Below are 12,356 nucleotides of genomic sequence, written 5' to 3'. Positions count from 1 at the left end.
ACACATTATTCCCTTTTTAGTGTATGGTCTACTACACTAGTGGCTAGAGGGAAGCACCTGAAACTGTAGAGCTGTGTTCCAGTAGCCACGTTTCTTGAAGATGACTGTATAATGATATAGCTTTTCTAATGTGACTGTGATTGTGAAAACCTTGTGTCTGACACCCCTTTTATCTACTATATGGACAAATGAGTAAAAAAAATAGAGATAAGAAGCAAAGAAATAACATGGGGAACAAAGGTTAAAATAAATCAAGTAGACTGAAATACTAGGGATCAACGAGAGGGAGGAGTAAGGGGTATGGTACGTACGGGTTTTCTTTTTTCTCTTATTTCTTTTGCTGGAGAGATACAAATGTTCAAAAAAATAATCATAGTGATGAATACACAACTATGCAATGATACTTTGAGCCACTGATTGTAACCACGTCCAGAATGTATGTCAAGAATGTTTGTAGGTTTGTTTGTTGTTTAGAATAAAAATACATTAAAAAAAAAAAAAACTGGGTCTGGTCCCCAGTAACTTTGTCAAAACTGTTCAAAGGAAATGAGTTACTAGAATGAAGGATTTAAAGACTATAAACCTAACTATATGTGAACACAACCCAAGGCTAAAAGATTTTAGGCCTCACACATGTAACAGCAATGTTTAATTACTGCCAGTAGTTAATACATAATCAAAATAGTACATCAAGACCCTAGAAAAAGATCATGGAAATTTAGGAAAAATCACAATGGTTGAATGAATATCACTAACAATTTTTAAACACAAAATAAAAAGAAAGCATTTTTCATGGATCAGGTTGGCAGAATTTTGTTATAATTGCTTTAAAAAAAAATAGCTACTCACAATGGAGTATCAAGCAGTTGTAAGACAGAATAAAATCACAAAGCATGTAACAACATTATACTGAGTGAAATTAGCCAGAAACAAAAGGACAAATACTGCAAAGTCTCCCTAATATGAACTAACATTAGTGAGTGAACTTGTAGAATTGAAGTTAAGAACATAGGTTATCAGGAGACAGAAATAGAGTAGAGATTGGACAATTGGTGCTGAAGGAAAACAGATTATGCAACAGGACTGAACATATTAGGTTACCACTTCCTCTTCTCTAACATCTGTCTATTTCTAGGTATCCTATACTCTACATGTTAAGACTCTGAGTCAACATATTCTAATTAGTTCATATTGGTGAAATCTTACAGAATTTATTCTTTTGTGTCTGACTTATTTCACTCAAGCATAATACCCTTCGAGATTCATCCATGTTGTTGCATTCTTCAGGACTTCATTTCTTCTTACTGCTGCATAATATTCTACCGACAATATCCATTTATCTGTTAATGGGCATTTGGATTGTTTCCATCTTTTGGCAACTGTGAACAATGACACTTTATGAACATCAGTATGCAAATGTCAGTTCATGTCCCTGCTTTAAGATCTTCTAGACTTGAATTGCTGGCACATCTGGTAACTCAGTATTTAGTTTTCTAATACTGGAACAGCCAAACTGCCTTCTACAGAGGCTATACCATTTTACACTCCCACCAGCAGGGAATAAGTGTTCCTGTTCTCTACATACTCTCCAACACTTGTAGTTTCCTGTTTGTTTAACAGAGGTGATTCTTATAAATGTGAGGTAACCCACTGTGTATTTTTTTAGACGTTTAATGTTTTATTGTTATTAAAGGATTTCTTCTTTTGGTACAAAGACATTGCTTCACTGTACGAAAACAGCACTAGCAAATGTGGTATATATTCCTCACCCGATAGTGTACAACTAACAAATTTATTTCCACTTCCAGGTATTTCCAATGAAAATGGAATAGCATTCTGACCTAAATCCAGGGACTGTTGTAAGCAAGTTACAAAATCATCTAAGGCTTAAGATAATGTTATCTGTAAATTAAATAATTTTTACAAGTAGTTTTTACCTCAGATAATTTCATGAATCTTGAACCTAATAACTAGATCTTAGTCTAAATAACTGGGTGGTGTGAAAAACATGCAAGTTCTGTTGCTCTGCTCTCATTAGAAAGTTAAGGAGTATTTTCTTTCAATAGCATTGTCGGAACAAGTAGTCTCTCCTTTTCCACTGGCATTGCTAAAAGGTGCTATTATAATTCAGACTAGTTTATTTCAGGGTTCCATTCTCACTCTTCAACAGATTTTTTGTATTTCTCATATGCTTCTTCACTTACTAGTTCATCAAGTTCTAAAGGATTACTCAGTGTCATCTTGATCAGCCAACCATCTTTGTAACAAGATTTGTTAACAACTCCTGGATTTTCTATAAGAACTTCCTTAATTTGTTACTTCTTCTGATAGAGGAAAATAAAGTCCACTAGCAACTTCCACACCTTCCAAAGCACCAACCTCCTGTTTGTTCAATTTTGTCCCAATCTCGGGAAGACTACACAGTAAACATCTCCGAAAGCTTCCAGTGCAAAGTGCTGATCCCCACTGTTCCAGTACCATTTTCTTGTTGTTATCCATTCATGTTTGTCTGTGAACTTCCACACAGACAGCAGAGCAGGGCCAGTGCACAACCCAGCCCCCAGGGCCACTGCAGGCAAGATGTGGCAGGAGCCAAGTCCATGTGCAGGCAGCAGACAATTATCCTCATGCTCTAGGCCACCCACAGAGCCATGCTGAGTGTAGCGACTCAGACACCCAGCTGGCAGAGACAGAGCAGGGATGGCCCGGAACTGGAGCAAACTCACTGTGGTTTTGATTTGTATTTCTCTAACAGCTAGTGAAGATGACCATATTTTCATGTGCTTTTTAGCCATGTCTATTTCTTCTCTAGAGAAATGTCTATTCATATCTTTTGCCCATTTTATAATTGGGTTGTTTGTTCTTTTATTGTTCGGTTGTAGGATGTCTTTACTCGATATCAAACCCTTATCAGACATATGGTTACCAAAAAATTTCTCTCATTGAATTAGCTGCCCTTTCACCCTTTTGGCAAAGTCCTTTGAAGCACAGATGTCTCTAATCTTGAAAATTTCTGATTTATCTAATTTTTCTTTTACTGCTTGTGCTTTGGGTAAAAGGTCTAAGAAGATACTTCCTATCATTAAGTCTTGAAGATGTTTTCCTATATTTTCCTTTAGGAGTTTTATGGTACAGTCTCTTTTATTTAGGTCCTTGATGCACTTTGCATTTACTTTTGCATAAGGTGTGAGGTAGGAGTCCTCTTTCATTCCTTTCGATATGAATATCCAGCTCTCCCAGCACTATTTATTGAAGAGATTATTCTGTCCCAATTCAGTGGATTTGGGGACCTTTTCAAAAATCAAATGACCATAGATCTGAGTATCTATTTCTGAACTCTTAATTCCATTGATCAATATGTCTATTTTTGTGCCAGTATCATGCTGTTTTAACCACTGTGGGTTTTTATTAAGCTTTAAAGTCAGAAAGTGTAAGACCTCCCACTTCATTCTTCTTTTTCAGGATATTTTTGGCTATTCGAGACCCCTTTCCCTTCCAAATAAATGTGATAAATAACTTTTGGAATTCTGCAAAGTAGGTTGTTGGAATTTTACTGGTATTACATCGAATCTGTCGATCAATCTGGGCAGGACTGACATCTTAATGACATTTAGCCTCCTATCCATGACACAGAATGTGTTTCCACTTATTCAGGTCTTCTTTGATTTCTTTAAGCAATGTTTGGTAGTTTTCTGAGTACAGGTCCTTTACATCCTTAAGTTTATTCCTATGTACTTGATTCTTTTAGTTGCTATTGTGAATGTAATTTTTTTTCTTAATTGCCTCCTCAGTTAGCTCATTCCCAGTGTATAGGAACAGTATGATTTTTGTGGTTTGACAAACAAATTTGCTGAATTTGTTTATTAGCTCAAGTAGCTTTGTTGCAGATTTCTCAAGATTTTCCAAATATAGGATCATTTTGTCTGCAAATAATGATTTACCTCTTCTTTTCCAATTTGGATGCCTTTATTTCTTTTTCTTGTCTACTTGTTCTCACTACAACCTCAAGCACAAATGCTGAATAACAGTGGTGACAGTGGGCATCTGTTCTAGTTTGCTAGCTGCCAGAATGCAGCATACCAGAAATGAATGGCTTTTAAAAGGGGAATTTAATAAGTTGCTAGTTTACAGTTCTAAGCCAAGAAATTGTCCCAATTAAAACAAGTCTATAGAAATGTCCAATCTAAGGCATCCATCCAGGGAAAGATACCTTGGTTCAAGAAGGTCGATGAAGTTCAGGGTTTCTCTCACAAGTGAGAAGGCACATAGCAAACATAGTCAGGGTTTTCTCTTTCAGCTGGAAGGGAACATGGCAAACACGGTGTCATCTGCTAGCATTCTCTCCTGGCTTCCGGTTTCATGAAGCTCCCCAGGAGGCGTTTTCCTTCTTCATCTCCAAAGGTTGCTGGCTGGTGGACTCTCTGCTCCGTGGTGTTGCAGCATTCTCTGCTCTCTCCAAATCTCCCATTCTCCAAAATGTTTCCTCTTTTATAGGACTCAAGAAACTTATCCAGACCCACCCAAATGGGTGGAGACATGTTGTCACTTAATCCAACTTAACAACCACTCGACTAAATCACATCATCCAGGGAGATGATCTGATTACAGTTTCAAACATAAAGTATTGAATAGGGAATGGGATTTTGATTAAAACATGGCTTTTCTAGGGGACATATATGCAATCAAACTAGCACAGCATCCTTGTCTTGTTCCTGATCTCAAAGGAAGAGCTTTCAGTCTCTCCCCATTGAATATGATATTGGTTGTAGGTTTTTAAAATATGCGCCTTTTATCACACTGAGGAAGTTTCCTTCGATTCCTACCTTTTGAATGTTAAAAACCACTTCAGAATAGTCTCTTCAATAAATGGTGCTGGGAGAATTGGATATCCATATCCAAAGGAATGCTGAATTTTGTCAAATGACTTTTCAGCATTGAGATTCTCATGTGATTTTTCCCTTTCAATTCGTTAACATGGTATATTACATTAATTGATTTTCTTCGGCTGAACCACTCTTGCATGCCTGGAATGCATCCCACTCGGTCATGCTGTATAGTTATTTTATTGTGTTGTTGGATTCAATTTGCAAATATATTTTGTTGAGAATTTTTGCATCTATGTTCATTACAGATTCTGGCCTGTAGTTTAGTTTTCTTGCAGTATCTTTATTAGGATAAACTTTCATCTAAACTGTATAGTTCGTTGGTATTAAAGTGACATTAGCCTCTCAGAGTGAGTTAGGTAATATTTCCTTTTCTTTTTTTTTTTTTTTTTTTTTGGAAGAGTTTGAGTGAAATGGTTTTAATAATTCTTGGGATGTTTGATAAAATTCTCCTGCAAAGCCATCTGGTCCTAGGCTTTTCTTTGTAGAGAGGTTTTTGATGACTGATTGCATCTCCTTACTCATAATTGGTTTGCTGAGGTCTCCTATTTCTTCTCAAGTCAGTATAGAATGTTCATGTGTTTCTAGGAAATTGTCCATTTCATCTAAGTTGTACAGTTTCTTGACACAATTGTACAGAATATCCTCTTAAGATCTTTTTTATTTCTTCAAGATCTGTGGTCATGATCTCCCGCTCCTTTCTGATTTTATTTGCATCCTCTATCTTTTTTACTTTGTTGGTCTAGCTAAGGGTTTGTCAATTTTGTTGATCTCGTCGGTCTAGCTAAGGGTTTGTCAATCTTGTTGATCTCAAAGGACCAATTCTGGGTTTTATTGATTCTCTCTATTGTTTTTTTATTCTCTAATACATTTATTTCCACTTTAATCTTTGTTATTTATTTTCTTCTACTTGCTTTAAGATTAGCTTGCTGCTCTTTCTCTAGTTTCTTCAGTTCATCAGTTAGGCCTTTGGTTTTAGCGCTTTCTTTTTTTTTAATGTAGGTGTTTAAAGCTATAAATGTTCCTCCCAACACTACCTTCACTGCATACCGTAAGTTTTGATATGCTGTAGCCTCGTTCTCATTTACCTACAGATACTTACTGATTTCTCTTGCCATTTCTTCTTTGATCCACTTTGTTCAGAGTGTGTTGTTTAACCACCATATGTTTGTGAAAGTTCCAATTCTTCTCTGGTTATTGATTTCCAATTTCATTCTGTCGTGATCCAACGAGTTTGAATAATTTTAACTTTTTTTTAAGTTATTAAGATCTGTTTTGTGCCCCCAGCATATGACCTATCCTGGAGCATGTTCTATGAGCACTTGAGAAGACTGTATATCCTGCTGTTTTGCAATACAATGATCTATATATGTCTGCTAGGTCTAATTCATTTATCATATTATTTAGGTTCTGTATTTCCTTGTTGCCTCTATCTAGTTGCTCTTTCTATTGAAGAGAGTGGTGTGCTGAAGTCTCCCACTATTAATGCAGAAATAGCTATTGCTCCCTTCAGTTTTACCAGTGTTTGCCTCATGCACTTTGAAGCACATTGACTGGGTGCATAATCATTTAAGATCATTGTTATTTCTTCTTAGTGAATTATCCTTTTTATTAATATATAGTATCCTTCCTTGTCTTTTATAACATATTTGCAGTTAAAGTCTATTTTATCTGATATTAGTATAGCTATTCCCACTTTTTTTTGGTTATTGCTTGTGTAGAATATCTTTTCTCATCCATTCACTTTCAATCTATTTGTATATTTGGATCTAAAGTGAGTCTCTTGTAAACAGCATATATATGGATCACACTTCTTCATCCATTCTGCCAATCTTTGTTCTTTTATTGGGAAGTTTAAGCCATTAACATTCAATGTTAATCGGGGAAGTTGGACCCGAGTGTCATCTCCCTCACAAGCCAATTGTCAGACTGCCTCTGCTCTGGAGCCCTATCTCCTCCTGAGGGGAGGGCTTCCCAAGATCCCCAAAGTCCAGGAACATGCGGCAGCCTGCCTCAGGGATGGGGAGTAGATACTGGGCACCGCAACAGGGTCTCTGCATGTTGCTAAAATAAATCTATTGGTACCCAGATTCCCACATGAGAATGCTACTTTGCGAGCCTGAAAGGATTGCTTCCCCCACCTTTCCGAAGCAGGGGGTGCCACTTTTCAACTGCCTGATCTGGCCGATGCTTGACAGTCAACCTCAGGGATAGTCACTATTGAGTACACTCATCCCAACTTCTCAGTCAAGGTTTCTCCACTTTTCCATCCAGGTCTTCCTTATATAATCAAGAGGTCCTTCTGTTCATCCAGACTCTGGAACTGCTGCTTTGATAATTTTCTCCTGTTCTCTAGTTGTTTTTCCGTGGAGGATGAGTTCTGCCTATCCTATTCCATCATATTCCCAGAAGTCCCCAAGTTGCTATTATTTTTTATAAATATTTCCACCTATCCTATGGAAATATAGTCAGTTTTCATTATTTGTTCTATAAAGTAGCCAGGGACACTGAATTAAGCAAATACTTATTATTCCTGCTAGGCAGAATACAAGGCTATGTTCTTGATCAATACATAACTTTGTTTTATGTGTGTTTATGTATGCTTAAAGACATCATATATCTTTTGCTTTCTCCTTAAATTTACATACAATGATTCCCTAGGAAACTCTGAATTTCACCACCTTTTGAGAGACTGTTCCCATGTATCCCATCCAGAAACAGTAACACTTCCTTCAGAACATTTTAGAGCACATTTAAACAAAGCCTCTGAATATAAATCTAAGGAAGTTTAATCATAAATCACATTGGGAAGCACGTAATTTAAGCTCATTAAATAAGGTGTTGATTTGTTAACATCGAACTCATTGAGCCTAACTGAAGCTTATCTAATATATATTTTCCATAAGGCACATCAGTCTTCTTTTGCCTAGGAAATTAGACAGTATTTCAACAGTATGCCTGGGGGCAATTTTAAACAATTAAACTACCACAAAAAGTGTAAAAAAAAAAAAGAAAATTGGTACTAAATATACCACAAAAAGGACACTTTTTTAAAATGTTAGAAAGAATACAAGAAAGCAGAGCATCACCTTCTTCAACCTCAGCTAGAGAACATGTGCATCAGCTACTTATTTCTCTCCTCTGCAATGCTCAGAAATAACCATGAAAGCATTGCCAGTATTGATTTTGAAGTAAAATATAAATGTTAATGAGTAGGTGAATATACAAATACAGAATACGCTATTAATGACTATATACAGAAAATAATCTAATAAAAAAGGAGATAGTTACAAAATTATCCATTCTAGTATTATTTATCTCACTGATTTTTTTTTTTTTTTTTTTTTTGCATGGGCAGGCACCGGGAATCAAACCAGGGTCTCCGGCATGGGGCATGGCAGGCAACAACTCTGCCTGCTGAGCCACCACGGCCCACCCAGGAACTAGCATTATTTGTAAAAGTTAAAATTAGAAATTACGTAAGGGGAAGTTATAAATAATACAAATTATGGCTCTTCTATAAGATGCGCTAATATTCAGCCATTAAAAACCATATTTTGGAAGAACATTTTATAATACAGGAAAATCCTCACAATATTAAATTTAAAAATAAAATGAATATATACATGATTTAATTTTCTTAAATGCACAGAGAGAAAAGAATGGAAAAAAATTTTAAGTCTTGATTTCTGGATCATGGGATTATAAATCATTTTGCTTTCTTCCTTTTAACTTATCGTGTTCTCTAGATTTTCTGCTATTAGTTAACTGCTACTTTTGAAATTAAGGGGAAAAGCTACTTAAACAACTGAAACAAAATTAAGTACTACAAAGAATGAGATTACACTTTTGTAGACATATTTCTACATTTTTCTAGAAAATTTAGATTTTCTAGAAAATATTAAATGAATGGCTCAAGAGACAAGCTTAATACTCGAATGAATGAATGAACAAAAAACCTCGAGATATTAGCCTGACACGTGGTCTCTCCAGCCCAATAGAAGTGGGGAAACAATTTACATTTGTTTTTTACTGACAGAAGTAGAAATGTTTTTGGCAGGTGACTACATTTCCATTTGCGTTATTTTTCTTAATCTCACATAACATCTTAGGTCTAAAGTCTACAGTGACACTGACGTGTCGATTCTGGAGAAAGACTTCAATCTCAAAAGACTGAATAACTACTATAACATCATTTAATGGTCTTTTAGTTGCTAAAATGACCAACTTTAAGGACTACTGTTAGATCTTTGTTCTCTGGGTCTCAGGGCAGAAAGGAACTACTCCCTTCACCAAGAAACACCTTTCTCCTATTGGATTAAAAGCAATCTTTCTCTCAAGGCTCCCCTGAAGTGTCACCTGAGCTAGTCTCAACATATAAGCAGGAATTCGAGGACAGATGGAAAAGAGGATGTTAACTGAAAGGTGCAAACACGAGATAAAGTAATCCGGTGGTTGGTGGAGAGAAAGGCATGGGGCAGGAGTGACAGTTCGGCTTCTCCAAACTACGGCTCCTAAAACCTCTGTTAAAGGAGCCGGGACTCTGCCTGGAGCAGTTACTCACCGAAACCGGTAAAACCCATGGTGATCGCCAGCTGCGGGTCGGGTCCCGACGTGTCTGAGCCTGTCAAGGGGACAGGAGGAAAGGAGAGAGGAGGACTAATTAGTGCAGCGCCCTGGTACCCAGGCCCGGCTCACCCCGCCCGGACTCGGTACGCAGAACCCACCTTCGATGGGCCCGGAGCGATCCATTGTTAGCGTCTAGCGGCAGAGCGATATCCCCAGCCCGGGCAACAGAAGACTTGCGGCAAACCCGGGAGGAAGTATCTCCTCAGAGCATCAGCATCGCCTCCGGCGCCAAGAGCGGCGCCTCCCGCAGATGGGCGTCAGCCCGGAAGCAGCGCCGCCCTAGCGATCCGGCGGGGAAAAAGCGCCGCTGAGGCTGCTTCCCAACTCAGTACTTCACCCTTAACTTTTTTAAGAGGCAAAGATGAGTTCATCCTCACAGAATTCTATAGAAAAGTTAACAGCCTCTCTCTCTCTGATTTTACCCTTCCATATGAAGAAATTCTCCAGATTTCCACCCTTTGAGTATATTTTAAGGAAAAAACAAGAAAAGTCTATTGCATGATTCAAAAGCACCCGCAAAATAAGATCTGTATAATTAAAAAATTGGCAGAAAAAATGCTCTAAAGCTCATGCTGTTAGTCCCAAGCTTCCACTGAGCATTAGCCAAGCATGGTTATAAAGCTACCCAACCCACAGCAAGGGTTCCCAAAGCTCTTTGTTCACAATTCTATTTGCCACTCCATATTGGTTTTCATATCTTTACAACTTGAATCCTCTATGCTGTGAAGTAATGCCACATTATGTATCTTTATACCCCTAATGTCTAAAAAAACCATTCATAGCACAAATAAATGTTGCTGAGTGAAATTTTTTTCATAAAATTACTCAGTAGACCCTCAGTTAACCTTAGCCTATCTCAATGTTTACTTTATCTGAACACCCTAAACGACCATGCTCAAGTCTAACAGTTTCAATTACTCTTAGAATAAAATTCAAAATAATTAACGTAATTCCAAAGACTTTCCTTCCCTTCCCTCTTCATCCTCTATTTTCCACCACACCAGCCTTCTTTCATTTCTACAAGCAGCCTCAGAACACAATGTCCTGGAATCTCTGACTTTTCACCAATGCATGTCCATGTACTTTATTTTGCCTCAGTCATCCTTCAGGTCTAAATTTAAACTTCACTTGCTCTTGTCAGCATTTACAGACCATTATAGACCTTCTCCAACTAAGGTAAACCCTCTACCATGTACTCTAGCACCTCCTTCCTAGCACAATGCTTGTTGAGAGTTTGATGGCATGTAAAATTTTAAACCATGAAATAAGGAGGAAAAAAAGAAAGAAAAATTATGGATATCAACCAGTTGAAGCAGATAATCATGATCAATAAAGAAAAAAATTCAGGGAAAATGCACTTACTTTTTGTTTTTTTTGTTTGTTTTTTTTGTTTGTTTTTTTTGTTTGTTTTTTTTTTTTGCTTTGTGGGGAGGGGTGCATGGGTTGGGAATCAAACCCATGCCTCCCTCATGCACGGTGAGCATTCTACCACTGAACCACTCATGCAACCTTTTTGTTTGGGTACATGGGCACAGGAATGTTTTTGCTCTTGATAAAGGATAGCACTAGTGGTAACTCTATATTAAATACTTATTTTGTTTGGGTTAGCGTGAAACAGCTTCATAATCATAATTGTTAAGTGTACCAAGGAAATTCCTGGAATAAAGTGAATTTATTCATTAAACAAATAAATTTGGGAGGCAGTATAGCACAGTGCAAGCAAATTAATTTCAGAGCCAGAATATCTGGGTTCAGAACCTGTCTGTGACAGCGTAATGTTGACTTATTTAGTCTCTATTTGTGTTTGCTCATCTAGTAGGTGGATATGATTGTTATAGGCTATAAAGGCCAGAAAAACCTATTACATCATAAGTTTTTCTGGTGATTGAATGACTTAACTCTCATATAGCAATTAGAATAATTGAAACCCAATGAATATTAGTGAGTGCCAGATGATGATGAGAGTGGTAAAGACATGAAACAGTCCCTGACCTCAAGGAATTTCTATCCTAATGAAGACATTTAAAAAACCCTAAATACCTATGGTGTCTTGATAGTTGAATTGTCAGAAACACGGGAAGCTATTTGAGCAGTGGTTCTGATCAAAGTTTGGTCTGCAGACCCCTTTCAGAGGGCCCATGAGATCAAAACTATTTTCATAATAATACTAAGACATAATTTGCTGTTTTCACTCTGTTGATATTTGTACTGATGATGCAAAAGCAATGGTGGGTAAATCTGCTGGTACCTCAGTACAAAAGAAGGCAGTGGCAAGCAAACTGTTGTTGTAGTCACTATGTTGTTCACTACCACACATCTCCTGTAAATGAAACCAGCTTCCCTTAAAAATATGCTTGATAAAACCATAAACTTTAATTTTACTAAACCTTGACCCTTGAGGACATGTCCTTTTAATACTCTGTGACAAAATGAAAAGTACATGTAAAGCATTTCACTGCTGTATTAGTTTCCTAGGGCTACCACAACAAAGTACCACAGACTGGGTGGCTTAAACAGAAATTTCTTCTCTCACAATTCTGGAAACTAGAACACTGAAATCAAGGTGTTGGCTGGGCCATGCTCTCTCTGAAAGCTCTCCAGAAGAGTCATTTTTTCTTCTTCCTAGCTTATGGTGGCTCGTCATTCTTAGCATTCCCTGGTTTGGAGCTACACCACTCCAATCACTCCCTCTGTCCTCACATGGCCGTCTTCCCTTTGAGTGTGTATCTGTGTTGCTTTTGTGTCCATTCCTCTTTGTGTGTATGCTGTATGGTGGCAGTCACATTTCATTCTTTTTCCATGTGAGTATCCCATTATTAGAGCACCATTTGTTGAATTTCTTTT

General features: G+C 37.4%; 1 protein-coding gene across 1 annotated transcript in view; it reads right to left on the bottom strand.

The window, feature by feature from the left end:
- The window catches only part of WDR70 (WD repeat domain 70), a 516,692-nt gene extending 506,948 nt beyond the window's left edge, over nucleotides 1-9,744 (bottom strand). Inside the window, exons 1-2 of the mRNA XM_077117003.1 lie at nucleotides 9,611-9,744; nucleotides 9,448-9,507 (exon numbers count right to left, since the gene is read on the bottom strand). Coding sequence (XP_076973118.1) covers nucleotides 9,448-9,507; nucleotides 9,611-9,635 — 85 coding nt within the window. The 5' untranslated portion in view covers nucleotides 9,636-9,744. The remainder of the gene's footprint in view (nucleotides 1-9,447; nucleotides 9,508-9,610) is intronic.
- Nucleotides 9,745-12,356: the final 2,612 nt, after the last annotated feature.

Source organism: Tamandua tetradactyla, chromosome 9, assembly GCF_023851605.1.
Source record: "Tamandua tetradactyla isolate mTamTet1 chromosome 9, mTamTet1.pri, whole genome shotgun sequence".
Taxonomy (NCBI): domain Eukaryota; kingdom Metazoa; phylum Chordata; class Mammalia; order Pilosa; family Myrmecophagidae; genus Tamandua; species Tamandua tetradactyla.
Note: the sequence above shows the minus strand (reverse complement) of the source record. Positions and strands in the feature narration are given on the sequence as shown.